Source organism: Polyodon spathula, chromosome 9 (assembly GCF_017654505.1).
Source record: "Polyodon spathula isolate WHYD16114869_AA chromosome 9, ASM1765450v1, whole genome shotgun sequence".
In the NCBI taxonomy this organism is placed as follows: domain Eukaryota; kingdom Metazoa; phylum Chordata; class Actinopteri; order Acipenseriformes; family Polyodontidae; genus Polyodon; species Polyodon spathula.
This window is the reverse complement of record NC_054542.1, coordinates 3,611,761-3,635,234: the sequence shown is the minus strand read 5'-3', so window position 1 is coordinate 3,635,234 and position 23,474 is coordinate 3,611,761. Positions and strand designations below refer to the sequence as shown.

Sequence of the window (23,474 nt, the reverse complement as noted above, 5' to 3'; positions counted from 1 at the left end):
AAGCTGGCCCAGTCCCACATCAAGATTTTGCAATGCAGTGCAGGATTTAATTCATATTTATTTCAATTATGTTTAACTGGGAAAATTAATCACTGACTACAACAAACCTCACTTCTACGTGTACAGCATCAGAGCAATACTTAACAAACTAGCTTTGGGTAAATCCGATAAAGAAAAATCAATAATTTAATATACAATGAACCCTCATAGGAAAATAACTATTCTTGTTCAGTAAAGTGTTATCCAGCAACACACACTGACTTTTTTTTTGTTTTGTTTTCAATCCCATTTTGTGGTTTTGCGTCTTTTTTAGTAAAATACTATGCTATGGATCCCCAGCAGAAGGCCTCCTATTAAAGCCACATTGTGGTGGCTCCCTTCACAGTGTATGCATGTGTATAGATGTAATTGTGTAGGCACGTGTATAGATGTAATGGATTGTGTATGTAACATGTGAAGGCTGGGCACAAACCAGCGGCCACTCACTTTCCAAGCCAAGCCACTGTAAGCTCATCTCAGCTGCAGGGTGACACAACACTGTCCATCACACTCTTTCCTCCTACATAGAAATATACAGCTTTTAACATAACTTCTTATGACAGAAACAGTGGCAAATCTACTGATGCCCTTCAAGTGTTTTGATCATTAAAGCAGACCACCTTGTTTTCTTATTTCAACATTTTTATAGCACCTTCATGTTGCAGAATGTATGAAACAATCTGGGTCTACTTCACACATTAAAAAGATGTTTGCTCTGCATGAACTGCAGTGTGAATAGAAATCATGTCCAGTCCTTATAGTCTGTAAATTAGCTGTCATTAGACAGTCCACATTGATTTTTTTTTCTTTAATCATCTCTCTTCAAATGTAACTTGGAAGACAAAAACAGGGATTTCTAACCTTTGAAATATAAACAGTGTGGCCTTGTGGATGGTGAAGAATAACTGATAGCCAGGAGATTATATATATATATATATATATATATATATATATATATATATATATATATATATATATATATATATATATTATATATATATATATAATTAGAGACTAAATGGAATGGTTTGGAATAAAACATAAGACATTTTAGAAACATGAAGTCATCAGCCTCACCATGTCTAGAATACTCATTTTTCTTTGATCACCCCCCCCCCCCATCTGTTCCCCCCCCCCCCCCCCCCCCCCCCCCCCCCCCCCCATAAGAACACAGCAAAATGTACTAAGCTGATTGATATCAAAACGTTGTCAAGTTAGGTCCTGAAGGATGCATGTAATTCTGTTTCAGCAACATGACTAAGTAACCCATTCCATACCCTCACCACTTGTCCTAAGTCTATCTCCACTTCATTTCCCAACTGTGTCCTCTGATCATGGTTTCTGTATTGCACTTGAAGATTAGGGTTATCTGTCAACTGCTTTTAGGATTCTAAAGATCAATAATGCCCTCCCCTCCAATTCTTCTTTCCTCCAGGCTAAATAGATTTTGTTCTTTCTGCCTATCTTCATAGCACACTCCTGTAAGCCCTACTGGGATTAGTCTTGCTGCTTTTAGCTGGACTCTCTCCAGGACTCCATTGTCCCTTCAGTACTGTGTTGACCAGAATTGAACACGGTAAGTGTGCAATCACCAGGGCATTATACAACCTCATCGTAATTTCCTGGGATTTGTACTCTACACTTCAGCCTTCTGGTTGCTGACAGAGATGAGTCTATTACAACACCAAGGTGATCCTGTTCCAGTTCTATACCCCCCCCCCCCCCCCCCCCACCTCCACCTCCACCTCCATTGGGTATTTGGATTGTACGTTTTTGTGACTGCCATGTCACACTGCATTTGTTGACATTAAATTGAATTTGTCAAGTTTCTGCACCAGTTCTGTATGCGGTCCAAAAAGAAACACATTCAATTAAACAATCTTCTTCAGTGGTCTCCCCTGACAACTTATTCCATGTGATAACCACGTGATACTTGTCCATATGGTAACTGATAGCTCATAAAGCATTATTTAGTGGTTTAGATAACACTTGCTCTCTATATTATTATTATTATTATTATTATTATTATTATTATTATTATTATTATTATTATTATTATTATTTTCACAGCAACAGCAGCAAGTGGCCAACTAACATTATAGCCAACATGTATATTCTGTTTATGTAAGTGTCTTAAATTGGTACCACTTCATTATTATTGCCTTAATTTTGGCCATTAACAAAAAGCTATACATTCAAATGAGTGTGTATTGGCATATCACTGGATTAAGTGTCAGGGGCAGGCTGCAACCCAATCAATCACATGCTACTACATTCATACATATGTATGTATATGGTTTATACTTCATGTGTTTTAATTGCAGTGAATTTGAAAAATGAACTACTGGGTGACTGGGTAACAGGAACTGCCATTGCTAGTGACAGCGGTTATTTATCAAAAAAAAAACAAAAAAAAACACAGGTGGTTGTGAGATTTAAATCACAATCTCTAGGGACTACCAAAAAACACACATACATTGGAAATGTTTACTCAATTAAGAATGACTTTTGTCAGACAGCCAACTGAGCAGAATTAGTTATGTGTTATTCAGTCGTGTATACTAAGACTGTCTGAATGTAATCCACCTGAGACAAGCCTGGCTGCTCCCGGAGTAGAATGATTGCTTGTCCATCATAACCTAAGCAAATGAATAGTCTTGCATTTTCAGCACAGTGATGAAAAGCATTCTGATATCAAAAGCACCACATTCTTAAAGAGACACAGGCATTGTACCTAGTGGTAAAAGTAGTGGCCAACAACAACAATGACTAACAGTGAAACCAAAGGGAATTTAAATAATCTCAGATGCCTTACGCTCAAAAGCGTTTTTCACTGCCTACGCAGTTTGTCTTTATAAACTTTTTATTACTGCTAGTTAGCAAAAGTAATAACCTTGCTAAAAAAAAACTATTTGATAAACACAAGGTCAATAGCAACAGTAATGTTCTGTGCTTTATTAACGTATAGCTAAATGAAATAATGCCATAAAATGCACACATTGTGCTCTTCTACTGGCTGTATGTGTGCAGCTTTGAAAATAATTTGTTTGATACCTTATACAGTGCTAGGTGAAGAAAGCTTACCTTTTAGCTGTCTTACTTTCAGGTAGTCTGAAAATATATATATGTTGCTTCTGTCAAAACTGCAGATAGGATATCTATTTAGCAAAACTGAAGACCGTGAGAAGTATGATTTGTGAACAAGCTCTATAATCTTTGTACACTCATCCACAAAGCACATTCACTAGAAAGAAATGTATTGAACAGACGCGAGAGAGCATTTCTCTCTGGCATTAATACCAAAAAACAGTAATAACAACAAAGTGCCATATTTTCCATGTATTGGCAAATTTGTATTTATACAACTATAATGTGTCAATTGACGCTGGCATTGGTGTCTTTCACCCCTGACTCATCCAAGGACAGCTAACCAGCAGTTGAAAGTGTCTTATTTTAGGTAATTAATCAATGTCTCAGTTTAAACGTTCAAATTGGCTAGTGTCCTTGGACCATCTGTTTGAGGGAAACCTGTTAAGTGAATTTGGCCTTGTATGTAGTTTATGGCTGTAAAACATAAAAAGAAAGATAAAACAGTTTGTCACGGTGGAAAAGGACCATTTAAGTTCTTGGAAAATGAAAACTTGGATGAAAACCTGAATGTTCTTCTACTGGTTTTTCTTGAGAGGAACATTTAGAAAACGCAACAGCTAGCACATTTACTTGCAAGTTCAATCCTACTGCAATTTACAGGATCGCACATTGAGCCTTCTCATTTGCACTGCCAATGAAACCTGAAGGAAAAGAGATTTTCTTCACACAAATTGAACCTGGGATGTTAAATCAGTACAGACACCCTAGTTATTTTTCCGCAGAATCCTACATGTTTCTAGAAGATACAAAGCTTATGCAGTGCCATCAAAGACTGCTGTGCTGATATGAATTTAGTGAAGCAATGAGTATCGTCTTCCATGGCTTTACTTAATGTAAAGCACATCTTCACTTCAGCTAATCTGTACAGTCACATGTTTTATTTATGCAGCATTCATAGTCTAATGAGACAGCAGGTATTTGTATTTCACATACCAACTCTGTAACTATTGACTTATTTCAAGGATAACTGGGTAACACTGCAGGGGCAGTGTGTGAAATGAGAATTGAATGCTAACCCGAGGGTGGGCATTCAATTCTCAATTATCAAACAATAGCCCATGCAGTATTTTTTATAATCTCTGGTGAGCAATTTTCCCAACTGAAGCAAGCAAAAGAAGACAGCAGCTATGTGAGGTACGTTCGGAATCCAGTGTTGGGGTCGCGCTCTGTTGCTGTTGTTAATGAGCGCATGTTTCCTGTATCAACTGGCCACATATTTTGGGGAATATCAACTGGATGAGCCCAATGATTATTAGTAAATTGCTCACCAGTTATTATTAGTAAATATATACTATGAAAAGGTAAACAGTTCTGTGTTGTATATATATATATCAAAGTACAAAAGGTGACAGAAAGAATTTCATTGAGGGGAGTGATACGTAGATGATAGAGTCCAACACAAATACACACCCTCAATTAATGGTTTACTACCAATTAGACTAAAGCTCTGTAGTGTGTTTATAAATGTCAGAAGTCTTGTTTTGCTTTGGGCAGAACAGAGATTTTAGAAAGCAACACATGCACTGTACATTTAAAAGAAAAAAGGATAAAACAGCCGTATTCTAATAAACCAAACCACACCAGATCTAAATACTGCCACCCTTTAAACCTACAGCATTATTACCCCCACGGTGATTTACTGATACTATCTTAAAAAGAGAATTTAATGGAGTCTGTGAAAGAGCTTTTTGTATAATTATTGTATGGATATGTTTAGATCATTAAAACAGACGCCAAATTGAAACCTGTTTACAGAACATGATGCAAGTTTGAGAAGGCTAAGAGAGGAATTTATTCCTTAAAATGATTTACAAAAGCTAGAAGCTGGACATTCATGAAATAGTTTTTGCTACATCTGTTTAGCAATTGGCTAGGATACTGGAATACTACATGATACATAAGTTGGTAAATTCTTCTCCAAACCATTCTCAAAAACGGCATTAGAAAAAACAAACACATTACTAAGAACTGGGAAGAACAAACAGTGCTCTATCCACCACTGCCTTTACGTATAAGCATGGTCCAAGCACTTTATACAAATGATCCAAGTACTGTATCCTGATCGATCACCTGTCACAGCTCTGGATTGGTTTACTGTAGATCTTAATTGACCCCAGGCTGCCAGTCTGTCAGTGTGGATAGTTTCTCATTCATTCTTACTGACCTACAATCTGAAGAACCTCATCTCAGGTTCTCTGCCTTTTATAACACCGTTACTATGTGTATGTTACCTCTTGGCAATATTTCACTTCAATACATCAACGTAGGTCACATGTATTTATTGTTCTGCTGTGTATGTGTCAAGCCGAAATTAGATTTGGGAGGTACATCTGAATTCAGCAAATATGGTAATTAGTTCTCATTATCAGGTTATCTTAGGAAGCTTGCTTCTTTGATCACAATAGTTGATGTCTGGATTGTCATCCTCTACTGTTGTCTGCCGCCAACAATCTTGTCATTTTTGTCCCTGAGCAATGTTTTGGTTGTCATATTCAGTCACAAAGGTTTATTCTACTAACAGAAATACTAACAAACTTCAGCCTTTCCTGGGTCTCCTGGCTGTGATGATAATGCTCCTGTACATGTGATTGCATTCCTCCTGTATTCACTAGTTCTTTTTTGCCCTGTATTCTATACAAGATACATGCACATGTTAGTGTTTCGATATTTCAGATTTTCCAAGTTCGACATCCCTTTCAGGTTCTGACTCACAGTGGATTAAGAGTGATGTTCAGTGTTACCGTTTTTCAAATTTTCTCAGACAGATTTCCATCTTAAGGGCCCTATTTTTTTTTACCGAATGACACCAGTTTCTGTCAATTGCCTAATATTTTACTTATTATAGTGAACACTTACAAAACCTGAAAATGTGTTGCCCTCAAACACTGAAAAATAACTAGGTTTACATAATGTAATCTTGGTACAGAAGGCTGAAGCTAAATGAAACAAAACACACACTGGTATTCAGTGTTTTTTCTAAATGTTGTTTAGTTAAGAGCACTGCTGTAGTTTTTTTTTTTTTTTTTTTTTTTTTTTTTTACTGTGTGACTGTGTGTCAAATGTTTAGCTAAGCACACTGCTGCAGTTTGGTACTGTGTGATAGATAGGAATTAGATTGCTCTTTACCTTTAGAATAAAGAAACCTTTTAACTGGTCTTCCAGTTTGTGTGATATGCTGGTAATACTGTGTTAAACAGATTGATTGAGCTATCATCAGGTGCTTTGTAGAGCTAGACCACTTCAACTTTATCACAGATTCTGAAGCTTTTGTTACCAAGTTATGGTGGGTAAGCAGCTAAGAGTTGCACAGTATTCTGCACGGCACACTAGAAACATTTGTTTTTCTGAATGGTATTGTGAAACTGGCTAATTTCTTTAAGAACGCTACATTATCGGCTTCCACATATCAAAGAGTGTCTAGAATTGTTTTTCTCCATGTACAGACAAACCCCTTTCATTGTAGCTCTTCTTGTAGTACCTGGTTTGCTGTTACCATCAAATCTTGCATATTCATCTCCTGCTGCCAAACTCTTGATATTTATTGGCTTCAGTCCAATCATCTCCAAGCCATTTAAATTAATGGCACCGCATTGTATTCTTCTCCAATGTCTCTATCCATTCCAGCCCAAGGCCATATCTTTCTTCCATCTGTTCTGCTGGTGTTTCCAAGGCTTAGTCTACACGGTAATACTAAACAAACAAGAGATTTCAACTGTGCAGCGGTGTTTTATTTTTTAATTTTTTAGTCTGGCTAGGACTAGTTGAAAATCAGCATGAAACAGATGTTTCAGACAGAGGTCATAAATCACATTCATGGGGTCCAATCTGTCAGTTTCAGGGTAGTCGCAAGCATTTTGGAGGCTGGTTTTCTGTAGCTGGTGTATCATGATATACTCAGTCTGGCTGCAAATTGTACCACCATCATGCAATGTAGAGGGCAGATTTACTTCTGAAGGATGTTGTGCTAAAATTAGCTTTTCTTATTTCCACATCTTTGCTACTATCTACATATTTTCATTTATAAAATACAGTATCGTGTACAATTTTAATTTTTTCTGCATATACTCAGGTTTTAGTATTCTATGTAGTTTACAATTGTATTTATTGATGTATTTATTTTTTAATAGCATAGTACACAAAATGTGCACCTTATAAAAGGTTATAAAAAAAGATCTAGCCCATGGCACCTCAGCCATACACACAGGCAGCGACCTATACATAGGGTGCTGGTTTCAATATTATGGGAATGCATCGCAACAAACACCGAATTTGTTTCACAATGTAATTGCTTTTATTAGTATACAAACATATATTGCAGTATTAGGCAATAAAATGCAGCTTTCTAATGCAGTGCTTTGTAATAGTGTTTACTAAACAGTATGGGATTTTTCAGTACCTCTGCAAAATGGATGAGTAAAAAACTGCAGTATTAGTATTCTGTTGTTAGGTAGCCTATTGTGTGAGATTTCAGTCATTTGGTTTTCTGATTTCCAGGGTGGTAACCACAATCCATGAATAAGCTTACTGGAGAAATGAAACTCCTGTCTAAACAGAACAAAAGGGGTGAGCAAAAGTAACTGTAGAGCCAGTTTATTGTACAGACAGAAGATTTGATTTCTTGTTAAAATTTTACCTGGTGTTCAGACAATGGCAGTACTAGTGATGGTAATGGCAGTATTCACGTATTAAATAAACTATCATACATTTGATATTAGGTTTCATTTATCGTATAACCGACAAACAAAGTGAAACACTTTGCTGAAAAAAAAAAAAATCCTTCAAAAGATAAATATTCATCTGGTTTAATTTCCCCAAGTAATTCATCAAGCTGTAACACAAAAGCTTCAAAGACGGTAACATATTCATGACACTGTTTCGCATTTTCACACCTATGTATTATTTCTCCCTTCCGAAATTAGTTTTATACCTCATTTACCAGAATGATTATTGTATTATTTTTAATATTCAATAATAACAAACAGTAAAACCACTGAAAAAGTCATTTTATAAACCATTGATTACAATAATTGAAGGTTATTAACAAGGAACTGCAGTTCACCACTAGTATTGTAAAGCTTCATGTCATGCTAGAAAGCATAGGTTTTTTTTTTCATATAAATGTCTTATGTTCTTACAACACTGTCTTGCTATAGCCTGTGTGATTATTATAGACTGGGTTCTATTTGCCAATAGGCACGAACAGAAGCAAGTGTGTTACAGCTGATTTGCTCCAGTTTAAGAGACATCTCCAGCATGAGAAAAAATACATGCTTAAAAGTTTACTTTATTTACTGAATGATTGCTCACCCTTTTCCTAACAAACTGCACATTGAATGAGCTCTGATGAATGCTACTAATAACATTTACATTCCAGAAAAGGTGAACTTCACCATTTCTTTTGGTCATGTTTAAGGGACCATCTACAATTTATAACTATTTTCTTACATGTTTAATATCCAATGGTGTGTGTATAATTTGATATGGTTATTTCTGCTTTGACCACATTTGCCAGGTTTTATGTCCTTTTTCAACCTCTGAAAAGATTTAGAAAAATAAACCCCACAAAAGTTCACATTTTTTGAGGGAGTTGGTTTGAAAAATGACCCCAGTAGGTATACAGCTGTAATTTCTGCCCCTTTTGTAACCGGACAGAGATTTTCAATGTACTTTGTCACAGTTGCACAAGGGGTAGAATTTACAGTTGCACACCCTAGTGGCCATTTTAAAACAATCTCATTTTAGACATTCACCCCTGAGGAGTCAAAGCAGCCTGTGACTGAAAAAATGACATTAGTTAGTAAGCCTGGTAAATAATAATTTCAGAATCAATGGAAATAGAGATGAACAAAAGTCATATGGAAGGATATGAAACACATACGAAATGAAATATTCTGAAAATGTACATGGCATATAGTATCCATTTCATTCTAGGTGACAGTTTGCAAATGTTGGCAGACAACAATCCCAGATTAAATGCAATATATAAATTCCTCTGGAGAGAGGCTTTACAGCTGTGTTTGATTAAGAAACTCGGGGTTAGGATAGCAGTAGAACAAGGCAAAATGCAGTAAAAAGTATTGTAAATATGACATGGTAAATGTAAAGTACACTTAATGTTGCTGTGCAACTTTACCATGGCAAACTCTTACAATAGAATTCGACAAATGGGTTACATACTTACAAAACTGATACACTTGCATAGCTAAAAAATAAATACTGTGTATGGGGTATTGTATTCATATAAAAGTGAAAAAACCTAAACATTACAAACATAATAACATGCAATGCTAGAAGACTAATGGGCCGATGTAAGGATATGTGCAAAGTGATTTGCAGCTGCCAAAAGCCTTGTGTAGCTGGCGTAAAGTGGACTCATTATCGTGATTGTGGCTCATTAATCGTGCATGTTGAGTAATTTGCTTTGTTCTTAACCCTTTAGGGACTGGGATCGATCATACTGAAGTGGGCTTCTAGGACGGCGATAGTGTAAACATGATAAAAACTTTGTTTTGATGACTTACAGGGCCACCGCACTTTGCAGTACAGGCTTGAAACACATATCATTGCATAGGGGAGGGACTGATGTTCACTTCCTGATAGTGTTTTCTTTCATTTGGCATCACATAGACGGGCATATAGTGTCTAAAGGGAAGAGAAAGTTTTGGCAGCACGGAGAGAAAAGACATCACAGCCTGCCTCACAGAAACTTGTTTAGAAGCCAGAAAGACACGGAAAAATTCTAATGCATTTGACATAGTTATATTAGAACATTTATTCTGTCTCATGTGTTTTAATATATATATATATACACACACACACACACACACACAGTAGAACCTCATTTATCCGCACTCCAGTTTTTACAAAATCTATATACATCAAGAAACGAGTGGATATAAGCAGATATTATTTAATGAACTAAATTATCTGGTATCTGGTATTTATTTTTGTTTTTCCTTATTACTGACAATAATTGAATGAATACCTATTATTTTATTTATAAATATTTATTTTGAGAAAACAAAATCGAGAGTAGTATCCATTATTGCTTATAAAGACCCTCAGAATGAACGTGTATTATGTCATTGCAATCACTCAGATGAAACAATGTCTTGAAATTTGTCCAAACATCAGTATTTTTCAACAAAACTTTCAGGAAGTATTGTAAGGTCCCTCCGGTCATAGAATAACATGTTTTTATACATGTATCTCTAAGCAGAATACATAATAAAAAAATACCTAACATTTGAAAAAAAACAATATTGTGTTGAAAAAAAAGTGAAAAGTTTGTATGGTTTCCAATACCACGTTTGCATGGACCACAGAACTCGGGTACGTGCTCGTGTTGCCCCCCTCTTCCGTTCCCATGTTTTTACATTACGCGAGTTGGCTCCCAATTCAAGCGGAATCGCCTGAATTCTAAAGTCTGAATGCGGGCTGGGAGGAAATTACTAAGTACATTTACATCACTAAATATCAAATATCAATCAAAAACATTAGGGGCTCCCGAGTGGTGCATCCAGTAAAGGCTCTCCGCGCGGATGAGCCCTATAGCCTGGAGATTACAAGTTCAAATCCATGTCACTGCCAACCATGACCAGGGGTTCCTAGGGGGTGGCACACAATTGGCCCAGCACTGTCTGGGGGGAGGGAGGGCTAGGTCGGCTAGAGTGTCCTTGGCTCAGCATGCACCAGCGACCCCTGTGGTCTGACCAGGCGACTGCGGGTATGCCTGGGGGACCTTCCCACTGAATCGTTTGGTCATGAAAAGGTTAAGCTTACATAGGCCGCACTGCAAAATAATTGCCAGGCCACTGGGCCTTTTGGATTTTGCACTACGCCTATCCTTACATCAGCCCCTTAATATGAAATCACACAGAACTACAGTAAGCTTCCTCAAGGTATTAATATTATATTAATCCCTAGTGAACTTAAAGCAGTGAAAAGACCTAATTGTCAAATTCCCTAATCTTTTGAGAAAAATGTCTCAGTTGGTAAATGTAGTGTACAGCTCACACCTTGATATGAATACAGTATATAACAGATGTGTACGTTATGTTTTTGTTTTGCAAGGTATTAGACTACAATAATCTAAAAGCTGTGTGCAATTACCCTGGAAACTTAAGAAAAGTCATACAGTCCTGTCACTGATGGTGGTTTCTTTTCTCGAATTGATAAAGTCAACATCTCAGCCAGTTTCAAACAACAGGCACAATCTGATCGAAAGGTTAAATTTAATAAAATCTTCGGCATCGCTTTTGCCCTGACCTACATATGATTGGACTAAATATCTCCCTAGTTGGCAATCAATTCCTTCAACCATATTGCAAACAAGGAAGTTAAGTGCAAAATCATTACAAATACTACTGTAAAGGATTCTAAAGCGACCCTTACCAATTCAGATTTTGTCTTTCTGTGACCAAGTCAGAAGGATAAATGGCGGCTTGATTGATATTTTTTATGTATTATTATGTTAGAATCCAATATCTGACCCCAATGGCTTGGAGGTCATTGTCAATGATTAAAAATATGACCCCATTGGTAAAGTTAAGATGAGTTTTTAAGTAAATGCTTAAAGATACTGTCCCAGTCACGGCAGTTTCCCCAAGTCTACTTATCCCTTAACAAACTGCCCATTTTTCAATAAATCCTAAAAGCAGTTGTTCACTTGCATCAAGATACAGAAAAATCATTATTCTTCATCATGCTGTTAAAACACAGACTTGTGCTGACTAGGCAAGAGACACACAAAGGCACTGGACTTCAGCTAGTTGACAATGTAATACATCACCTTTAACAAACACACAGGTTTAAAAAACAAAAAAAGTGAATGGGCGGGGCATATTGTTTATCTAAAGAAGGTATGCATCGCAAAATGAAATCCGCACCCAGTTACATATTTTTGTGTTGTAGTGTTCTTTTTTACTGTCCTTAATAGAGCGTTACTGTTTTGCTGTAGAACTGAAATTATTATCTGAGACAAAATCAAATGAATACATTAAATCAACAGTTTCCAGATTGTTGAACATGTTGAGTCCCCAATGCTTCCCCTAATCAGTTGGGAGAAAGAAGAAAAATGTGCCCCTGTTAAATATATGGTCTTTTGTCCAGTGTTACAAACTATATTGGTAGAAAATACTGCATGATATAACGTTTAATCATTAACATAATGTTGCAAGGTAATGTTCGTAGTGAGAAAGCAGGCTTCAGTAAAAACTAACACATATGTGTTTCTGAATATGGCTGTTAGATAAATAAGCAGACAGGATGAGAAACACGCAGTCTGCTGCAAGGTGAGTGAATGTGGTGCGCTGATCTGAAAACAATGGCATGTAAGACAATCTGAGGGATTTCAAAAATATAATGTAGCCGAGGTGTCCCATTCAGAAAATCAACCACAGTTTACCCAGGAAACCTTGCATCCCAGGTCAGAAATGCAGTCAGGGGAATACAGGACGTTGTGTTAGCATTTTATAATATTAACATCAATAAATAGGAACCCCCATTTCTTGTAGAGGGCCTTTCATAACAACTGCCTTCCTTTTTATGGGGTGATTTAATTATCTGAGTTCTGCTGGTCTTTACCCAGCTCTGAGTAGACAGTCCACATGACAAAACACATCAAACTGAAATAAAAAATAACGATAAAAGATTCACCTTCTTGAACTTAACTCAGTTAGAACCACAAATAATGTACAAAAATTCCACATGCTTATCATTTGAACTCTGTTTATATTTTCCATACTACATTTCTGAGGTCCCTGTTGAGTTCAAAATGATCTGGAATGGAACTCATGTGTCATAAATCCCTTCCCTGCTAAGTTTACTGAGAAAAGTATTATTCACATCAACCTCGTTCCACAAGATATCTAATTTCTACAGAGGGAGTAAACCCATTTCAAGCACTTGTTAGATAACATGCTGTGGTGTTTTTTAGTTTAAAAATTCTTACTTTCTTTTTTTGTTCGTTGGGATGCAGGATGAGTAATGTATACAGCTCTGCTCAAGGGGAAAGGAAGGAGTGATGTCTCCTTTTTATAGCACTTAATGGGACATGGGGACTTGTTTATTGATTGCAAATCCACGTAAAAGAAAGGAAATTAAATATATGTTTTAAATACATTTTGATAAAAGGAATCAATTACGTTAGCAAAATTAGACTTTTATCTAAGATGTGAACTGCATTTCATAACATTTTTTTTTTCCTTACCAGGCCAATGGACATACTACAACATACAAGAATGTGTTAGCTTGCACAAATCTACAGCTGCTAGGGCCACTAACATGTGTTAACACTTGATGAAAAGGGTCCACTGTCACACTATAAATGAGTGCCAAAAAGATCATATTATATATCAGTTATATAATTTTCAGTTTAGTGATTGTGGAACTTGGTAGATAGACTAACTTTGGGCCACACAAAAGGTCAACAGGGAAGAATTAAGTTATTTAAATAAAAGATATACTGTAGGGCTCTTGATTCTTTCATTCTCCATATAAGAAGCTTTCAGTAAACTGCATAGTCATGTTTTGATTCTTGTAATAACAAAAACAGCTCAGTGTGTGTCTGTGTGTGTGTCTGTGTCTATGTGTGTCAAGAATGTGTCTATGCGCTTGCAGTTTTAAATGTGTACTTTATTTTGATGAAGTCAAGTTTTTGTCTATGAAATGTGGTGCTCTGAAGAAAGAGTTGTTTCTGTGCAAAGCTCCCCAAACCATTCTTCTTCAAATGATCTGTGCAGTCTGACTGGAAATTATTTCTAGCAAACATTCTCTGTGACAATTACTTATTATTGTACAGTGCCCAATGTAACCTTTAACTTTAACAAGCAGATGGACACAAGGATAGGATAGGAGGGTGGCTGGTCTAGCACCCTACCTGGTCTGACACTAATCACAGTGTTTACATCAGGTACAGACCATACTTAAGTTTTCCTAGATGTATTCATTCTTAATTTGTGAAGCTGGCTTTCCTACTGGAAAAAAAGTGCTTATACCTTTTTTTTTTCTTTAAGCAGTCTCATCTTAAAACTGCCAAACCAGAACAACACTGAATACTCAACATAAGCACATCAGGCAGTATAATAACCAGAAGGATCAGGAGTTTCTCTGCTATTTATGATATGAAAAATTGGTATAAAAATGAGAATCAAATGGGCAGCTCATAGGGGGGGTGCTCATGTTCAAAAATATACATCCTAACTAGAAATGGGAGTTTTTGTGAATACAAAGCATGCCCAGGCACATAATGTAAAGGGGATGGTATATCTGATTGATTTTTTTTACTGTACAACACTGACACTGGTAACAGAACCTTACTGAGAGAATCGTAGCTGTGTAAACGTGTCTAGCATATAATCCTGCAAATATCACTACCTCAAATGGTTTCTAAGATATGATACTTTAATACTGTAGAGCACAGGTTTTCAACCCCCTGTTAAATCTGACCAATCCCCAAGCAGACCTATCACAGCTCAGAGACTCTATCACCCCCTGAAAGTGCAGCGGCAGCCTATGTTAATGCAACTATTCCTTACTTTACAAGCGGCTGTGTTGACTGCACGTGAGTACAATACACAAAAACTCTCTAGTAAAGAATACACTTACTTTTTTTTCACTTCAATGTATGCATTTTCTTCCTGCTTCTTTAGCTGAGTTTTTAAGGTCTCAAATTTTGGGATCTATAAACTATGCTTCCGCTTCCTTTCCGTAATTATGTACCATTTCCGCAGACCACAGATTGAGAACCGCTGCTATAGATAGTAAGCAGCGTAGTTAATAACTAGCAAAACAGAAACAACAATACGACTTATGGAGAACCTACATTAAACAGATATGAAATGAAATATTCAGGTGGCACAAAGTGACAACAATAACACCAGATAATTAAAATTTTAAAATGTCTAAAATAACCATTGACAAGAACTGTTCACTTTATTTACTTTCCCTTTGCTCACCTTGCATACAATGACACTTTTCCCCTTTTGTATGAAGGAGACGTTTAGTCTGTGGGCTGACCCAGATTTCATGTGTCGGAAGAAGATTTGCCAACTCTCAGTGGGGTGTGTATTCTGCAACGCTCACTCTGACACACTGCTGCGCAGCAGGCTTTGCTGCTTAGACCTAGGACCGGGGAGGAGCGAGGCAGATAATCATAAACACAGGCTTGTTCCAATTAGGATCCATGCGGTAATCTCTGCTTGGGAGTGTGAGTGAGGGGAGTATTGCTGGGAAAAGTCCTTCAGTGGCGCTTGACTACAGGGAAACATTTAAATGATAAAATGAGTAAACGATACATAACATCCAGGCACATCTTGGTATATTGACGTGTGTAATTATCAGCAACAAAATTTTTTAGGGAGGAATGGCAAAAAAAGACACTTTTGCATATAAAAAAACTAATATATATATATATATATATATATATATATATATATATATATATATATATATATATATATATATATTCTACTGCATCATCATTCACACAGGTGTTGCTTTAAAATAAGCTGCTTTCAGGAGACCTAACAGCTGTTCATCCCTCTTGAGACAGAGCACTCGCCATTGATTTTGCCATTGCTTGACGTGAAATTTTGCTGCAGTAAAAGAATGAATTTTTCTTTTTAACCAGCGCTCTATTTCTTTTTTTTTTTTTAACTCTTTACACTCCGCACTATTTCTGCCTGTTTTTCACTGTATGTATGTGTAACTACTGGATAGTCTGCACTACATGCATGTAACATATCAAATGAAAGGCCACACAATTTCCTTTCACATTATGTAAGTTGCAACAGGATCAGGCATAGTATATGTGGTACATTTGAGAATATATGTCCAAAAAAATATTGTTTGGTCACTGCTACATATATTGTAATCATAGATGTCTCAAAAAAAAAAAACCAAAAAATAACAGTGCACCATTGAACCTTAATATGAAATGAACAGTCTAACTTCTGCAATGATGCAGCAATACTCAAAATGAAACCTAAGCTGTTAACTCTAAGCTGTTAATATTTTTTTTTTTAACAGTTTCCAAATTTATCACAGTCAGCTGTGACTAAGTGTATTATTTTTGTTCTCAAGTAAGAAAAAGGGGAGCTGAGCTTCTACGCTTTCCTACGATACTGCCCCTTTCAGGCTAGCTGTTACAATGATGGAGCAATAGACTCAAAACGAAACCTAAACTGTCAACTCTGTCACATGATGAGAGGCTTAACTTCAGGTGATCATAGTTCCGGCTAGGAGTACCGCATACACACACTGAATACGCTTTTGGAAAGCCCAGAATCTGTACTGTTAAAGAAGCCAGGTAGGTGTCTTTTATGGTGCTTGATTAATATGTGCAGGGCTGAGTTTTAAAAACAGCTAAAAGAACACCTAAAAATGAACGGGGCTGCGTTTTAAGAACACCTAGATAGACTTAATATCATTTTTTTTTTTCAAAACTGTTTACTTATTGCAGTGTACTGAGTTTCTATAATCCTTAAAGACAGCGGCCGAGAATCCCGTACAAGAGAATAAAGTCTTGCAGCACCTAAAATATTCGGCACTACTTTTATTTATTTATGTATTTTAACCAGAACTACTCAGAATGCGGCTGATGGTGCTTTTGTCACTGACACCCACTTCCTTAGAGAGTGTTGTAGCGTGTCAGGCATTCTAAACTGGGTGAAAACCACAGTAGCTTGGTGTTTTAAAATATCTCTGCGGGATTTTCCCACACTGAAAGTTGCAGCTATGCGGGAGCAACTTGGAAAATGCGCAATTCCCACAATCCTGTGCTGAAATTCAAGTCTTGTATGTAACAGTGTTACGGATATGTATTACATTTTTTAAGCATTGGTAGCCATGACTATAACATCCTTGTTTGGCCTTATCATTACAGCACTGTTGAAAATCGGGCTCATGCAACAGCTTTGAGGGAATTGCTTACTTGCTTTCCTTCGAAGTAAATGGTATGGTACAGCTGCGTTGCTTTTTAAAAGGTTACACACTTGGGCTGAAGCCAGGGTACAGACAAATCTGGGAGCCACTTCTTTTACTGAAAGCTATGCACGTGCATCATGTTATTTGACAAGATGTTGCCAGATATTTAATAGCATGTACGTGGTGACACAATGAAATGTTTACATAGACCTTCCTAGAACTTTCTGGGAGGCTCTTGCCAACAACAGCTCTCTGTAAACAAAGCCCTGGGCCTGAACAACGCACTGCTGTTCCGCTTGAATTCAAAACTATTAAACAATGCTTTACTGTTAAATGTAATGATTCCATAAACATGTTTGTAATTAACCAGAAATATTTGTTTTGGCAAGCATTGTCATTAATTGCACCATGGTATATTTGCACAGTATTTGTTTGATCTTTCATGCACCAGCTTTACAACATTACTATACTATCTATGCTATGTTATTTCAAAGGTTTGTACACTTCCACAGATACTGTATTTTGAAATGTGAACTTAACAATAATATTACAAAAGGCAGTATGAGATTGAGACTGTGTAAACCCCTACACAATAAAAACAAAATTCCCATATGAACAACATCTGTATCTAAGAAGGCAAAATACATTTCTATCAGCGGGATTATCTCCAACACATCACATGAGTAGTGTTGGGATACCTGGCAATGTACCACATTTATGTTTTCAGGATTTGAGGAATATACAACCATTTGTATCGTATTGCATATTTAACTGTAGAGAATCCTGAATTGTATTTCCTTCAAAGCAATGGAAATAAGACAGGTGACGAGAAAGAGTACAGTGCCTTTCACGTTATAATAAACAATTCAAAACAACTGTATTTACCACCTACTTGACATTCATTACCACGATAAGCTTTCCACTAATAGTATATCCCATTTCTTGTTAGGATTGACCAGAAATCAAAACCAATAATGTGTTTCATGGAATATAAATCACTACCTTGAGGTGACTACTGAGCTTTTTCTAACTGTTATGTTCAGTTCAGCTATTACTGCATTGCTGCCTATTCCCTCTTGACAAGTTACCTTGGTAACTATGTATAGCTACTCTCTGGTTCAAAGTGGAAATATAAATTTGAAATGTAAAATGCCAGCAGAACTTGTAACCATTAAATTGTCAAAACATTTGTAGATTGTGGTTCAAAAAACCCCTCCCTTTTAAAGGTGTAACTTTTTCTTTGATTCTGCCTGGTGGTACAATGTTGTACCTATTCTGTAAGAATGCCTAATTTTCTCTTAAAGCGCAACAATTGAAATCAGAACAGTAGCTTCTCTTTTAAACAGTAATCCATAATAATAATAATAATAATAATAATAAATAATCATAATAACTAGAACTGCCAGGCAGTTTTTCGGCTCCCAGGTCCCAGTACCAGTACCAAACACTTAAGCAATTACTGGAAGAAGCGGGTTTAGTTCTTGATATTGGACAACTTTGAAATCAGTAACTTCACCAGTTCTCCAGAAGAAGACTTTTTTACCAAAAAATGTGTCTGGTGGCCATCTTGATTCACGCACAAACACCATTTTTCAAAAAGTCAATTGTACTGACACAGGCATGATGGTTTTCAGGTTTGGAGTTAATCAAGTAAACCGTTTATCAACTGAGTCAGTTTTAAATTTAAGACGGAAATGTAAGTCTGGCGGCCATATTGTTTGCTGATGACATATGCAAAGTTTCAGATCAATCGGTTCACCGGTTCCCAAGAAGATTTTGAAAGATTTTTCCAAAAAATGCATCAGGCCGCCATCTTGGTTGATGCAGGAGTACACTTTTTTTGCATCTGAACTGTAATCTACATGGGATGATATCTACCAAGCTTCATGTTGATTGTTTACACCACGTGCGAACAGGAGCAGTTTGAAGTTGATGGAGAAGAGAAGAAGAAGAAGAAGAAGAAGAAGAAGAAGAAGAAGAATCGTAACAATAACAGGGAAGCCTAATAAAAACTGGTTTTGTTGGCAGAAGTGCAGTCTGTGTAGTATAACATAGTATATAATTTAAGCCATTGTACAGGTGTGTTATTTGGACACACCTTGTCTACCAGCCCCCATATACTGAAAGTGGATCCTTTTCAAAATATTTGGAATCTACCAAATCATATTTGGGTTATGAGAAGGACTTATTGTTGACGTCTGGTTTAACAGCTAACTGATTATGCTAAAACTTTGCACAAAATAACCCTAGCTCTTTTTTTGTGAATTACGTGTATTGGTTCAGCATATGCTATAATTAATGATGCACACGACTGGTTTATACTGACATAGAGATTCTTGCATCTGGAATTCCCTTAGTCTTAATCAGACAAACCAAAAAATAAACCCCTGTGCAATTTGTTCACGTTTTAACATCACCATAGGGCCTTGTAGAGCAGTTACTGGTGTATGCTGAAACCACCACTAATGCCTCTGAAAGCTATTGTCATGAATCCTATGTGCCGAAAAAATACAAATCAAAGTCATGTTAAACCAGATTTATTTTAGAGCTTATGGCCGGGGGGGGGTTATAGATTCCTTGGGACATTCTGTAAAATGATGTCCTATTGGCATAACCTCTGCTTTTGTACTGATAAAAACAATGTGCTACAATGGGTAACTCTTGAAAAGTGAACTCACTTTATGCCCAGTTTATATTGAATTGCTTCTCTTTACTAAATCCCAGGCACCTACAAGGAATTGTAAAACTGCTGTAAACCCTGAAACCATAAGCCTTGACTGTGAGGTTAACTCCCTAGATTGACTACATGTGAACACAACCAAAGAATATGAAATCATTTTAGAATTGTGGTCACCAATAGGACAAGAACCTTCCCCCAGAGGGAAGACACCATTGCATAGGTGGAGGAGGGGAAGTCACGGAGCAAAGAATTTGAGATAATGGGAAAGGCTCATTCTGAGTTTAAATAGGGGACTACTGAATTGATTTTGACGAGGGGGTGACACAATTCCTGTGGCTCCCAAAACACAGCAAGGCTTCAAAGCAACAAAACAATGTCAAATTCATCCCTGAAATTGATCAATATTAACCAGATATATTCTATTAAAAATATTGTACAAGAAAGAGATGTGAAAATTAAAGAATCGTTCCAGCTATGATCATTGACTCTATTGTTTATGGAATAAATGAATATGGCAAAAAAAGAAAATCAAGTATTGAAATGATACTTTCTGCTTGTAATTTCCACCACATCAATGTAATACTTGTATGTATGTCACTAAAAGTAACAGTATTCCCCTCAATATTTCCACTTATGTGAGCAATGCCGTATTTATTCTTTATATACACTACAATCAAGCTGATGAATCCGATGGTGGCAACTTCGTTTTGAAAATGGTATTAAAACAGATGATTTCAGAAGTTGAAACAAATCACATCACTGCACCTTTCCTTTTTAAAATCTTTGGACTATCGTGAAATTCTCTAGAAATGCTTTTCAGGTTGACATGTAATGGCAGATACTGTGCTGCTGTATGAACAATGACCCACAGTTAATAAGTGAAGTGTATGGGCAAATGCCAACGAGACAATTAAGTCTGATTGACTGCAAATCTGTCACAGATAAAGGATAGCTACAAAGTTAATTACAGATGCACATCTGTTTCACTTCGGAAATCGCAGGCTCTACAGGGCTGTGTGGAAAGACTTAAGCTCAAACCAGAAAACCTCATTTGACACCACTTGACTCAATGTAGGAGTAATGCCAGCCCAGCTTCAACTTAAATAACGGCTGTAGCTGCCTGGTCATAGAAGCCTAGTGCAAGGTTCTCCCAGCAGGGGTCTATTAGATGTTTTATTGTCACCTAACATACTTATGAAGCCCAGTTCAAAACCATGTTAAGAGGTCTTACCCAGACATATTTAAAATGCCAGAGAGTGCAACACATTAACCTGATAAACTGTAGTGAGATTGGTTCTCCAGTTATATACATATTGAATATACAAATCACATACTTAGAAGGCTGTATGGCTCAATAGGAGGTCCCCAGTTCAAATCCAGGCTCGGCCACTGACTCACTGTGTGACCCTGAGCAAGTCACTTAATTGATGTGCTCCATCTTTTGGGTGAGACTTTGTTGTAAGCGACTCTGTAGCTGATGCATAGTTCACACACTCCAGTCTCTGTAGTTGTTAAATAATACTATATTTGGTATAGTCAGGGCAACCAAGAGACAATGAAATCAAGCCTATTTCCCTACTGCACTAAATTATGGTGATTGTTGGTGAAATTATGACAACTGCTGTGTAAGATTTGATTGTTTGCACCTTTATACTTTCATCTATTTATTTGTCCTATTTTGGTGTATGACTGTAGAAAATATACTTGTGTTTCTTATTATCAATTACTGTATAATTATTTGCTTAATATATACACCAAAATGCTACACAGATAAGAGAATAATGCAGGAATCTTTGGGAGGCTATATAATTCCTCCTTTTAGTTTTTGATATTGGACTCACAGGCTAACAAGACAGTATATGTCTGTCGGGGTGCATTGTCCAGAAATGAAGATGTCAGTTTCAGTGACTTTTTTTAGTTCAGTTTGCCTTGTTGAACTCTCTCCCTAGCCTGCCTGTGCTTCTTTTTATGGATTTCATACATTAGTCTAACCTTCACTAAAGTCTAGGGGACCTTTGTGAAAAATAATATAGACTCATTCTGTATCTTTGTTACCTATCGTTTGAGTAATTATTTTCTGCTCGATGAGCAATTATACATTTCCAAACAAAAACGGTGTAAATCAAGTTAGGGCGACTAATCCCTCCACGCTACTTGGCATGACAATAAAGGTACTAATTAATAAAGTGGTATACTGCATGGCCAGCTTGTAAATGGTCTGAATGACAGAGTGTTGCAGAATTATGATTATGATTAAATTACATCACATTGTGCACTGAAGATCATATGACAGTATTGTGTCTGCTGTCTCAAGTCAGTAAAATACACTGATCATTTATATCACCTAAAACATTCTGTCTAAAGTCAGAAGGAAAAAAACAAACACTTTTTGCAGCACTGTTGTTGCAGATACTCCAACAGGAGTCGCCAGACAGCAGCAGCAGCAGAAACAATACAAATCGAAGTCGAAATATACGCATTTATTTATCATGCATCTATCTATTATACAAGTAAAGCTGGTAAGGAGGAAAACTTACCTTCCCGCCTTATGTTTGAAGATCGTAAAGATTTTATAGATCCACCTTGGGCTTCAATGCCTTGATGGTAATAGTTCGCAAGAACTATTACTAAAAGCAGTGATAATTGCATTGGGAACGTTGATATTATTTTCGATGGCAACCACTTGAAACAGTAAATCCCAAACGGACTTCTTTAAAATTCTTCAGCTGCTTTAACTTTGATATGTATTTGTTACCGCAGTGATTGGCCTCAAAACTTTGGTCCAACTTTATGCATAATTGTTCCTTTGGTTCGCTGCAGAAAAGTAGCTCACTGCTCAGCAATGCAGTGCCTACATCTACCACAGCAGTAACAACAGGTTGATGTATTTTCACCAGCAGTCATACAGAAAGAAACGGCGTGTGATTTCTGTACTAGATGTCTTTTTGTTTGTTTTGTTTTTTCAAGACGGCTTGTATTTCCAAAGGGATACTCACACGACTCGAGCTTTTAAAACATTAGCACACACATTTAAATTAAAGACTTTTTTTTTTTTTTTTTTTTTTTTTTTTTTTTGCGAAATCTTGCAGCATCCAGAGTTTCCAATCTGAAATGTGAACAAATGTATTTGCCGGCTGCCTGGGTAGAGTGACCAACAAGCACAGATCTCGGAAGATTGTGTGCGACCACCCTGAAAAAAAGGCGAGGAAGTACACGCTGGTTAAAACGCCTGAGGAAACAGCACTTTGAGGCAGGATAAACAAAAGGAAAAGCCAGTGGCTGAGTGTTCACGTTTTAAGGAAAAGAGTTTCACGTAGCCGGACCGTGTTTTTGTTTTCTTCTTTCTTTTTTGCCCGATGTTCTTGTACTGCATGTACAGATAAAGCCTGTGTGTACTGCTGCACAGGCAATGACTCACGGTTGTCAATAGCACAATGTATAGGTGCCGTGTATTTTATCTCGAGAAAACTTGGAATGTGTTTCCTTCATCACGTCCTTCATTGCTATTTATTATTATTATTATTATTATTATTATTATTATTATTATTATTATTATTATTATTATTATTACAGAGCAGTAGTAGGTGTATTTTAGTGGTGGCATGCATACAGCATTAAACATGAACCCCCAATTTAAGTTTACATGAAGGTGTAAACACACACACACATATATGGGTCA

At 36.7% G+C, this 23,474-nt stretch overlaps 1 protein-coding gene across 2 annotated transcripts in view; it reads right to left on the bottom strand.

The window, feature by feature from the left end:
- Positions 1-23,194, bottom strand: part of pdgfd (platelet derived growth factor d) — a 47,646-nt gene extending 24,452 nt beyond the window's left edge. For both annotated transcript variants that reach the window (XM_041258574.1, XM_041258575.1), the window contains exon 1: positions 22,333-23,194. In XM_041258574.1, coding sequence (XP_041114508.1) covers positions 22,333-22,444 — 112 coding nt within the window. In that variant the 5' untranslated portion in view covers positions 22,445-23,194. The remainder of the gene's footprint in view (positions 1-22,332) is intronic.
- Positions 23,195-23,474: the final 280 nt, after the last annotated feature.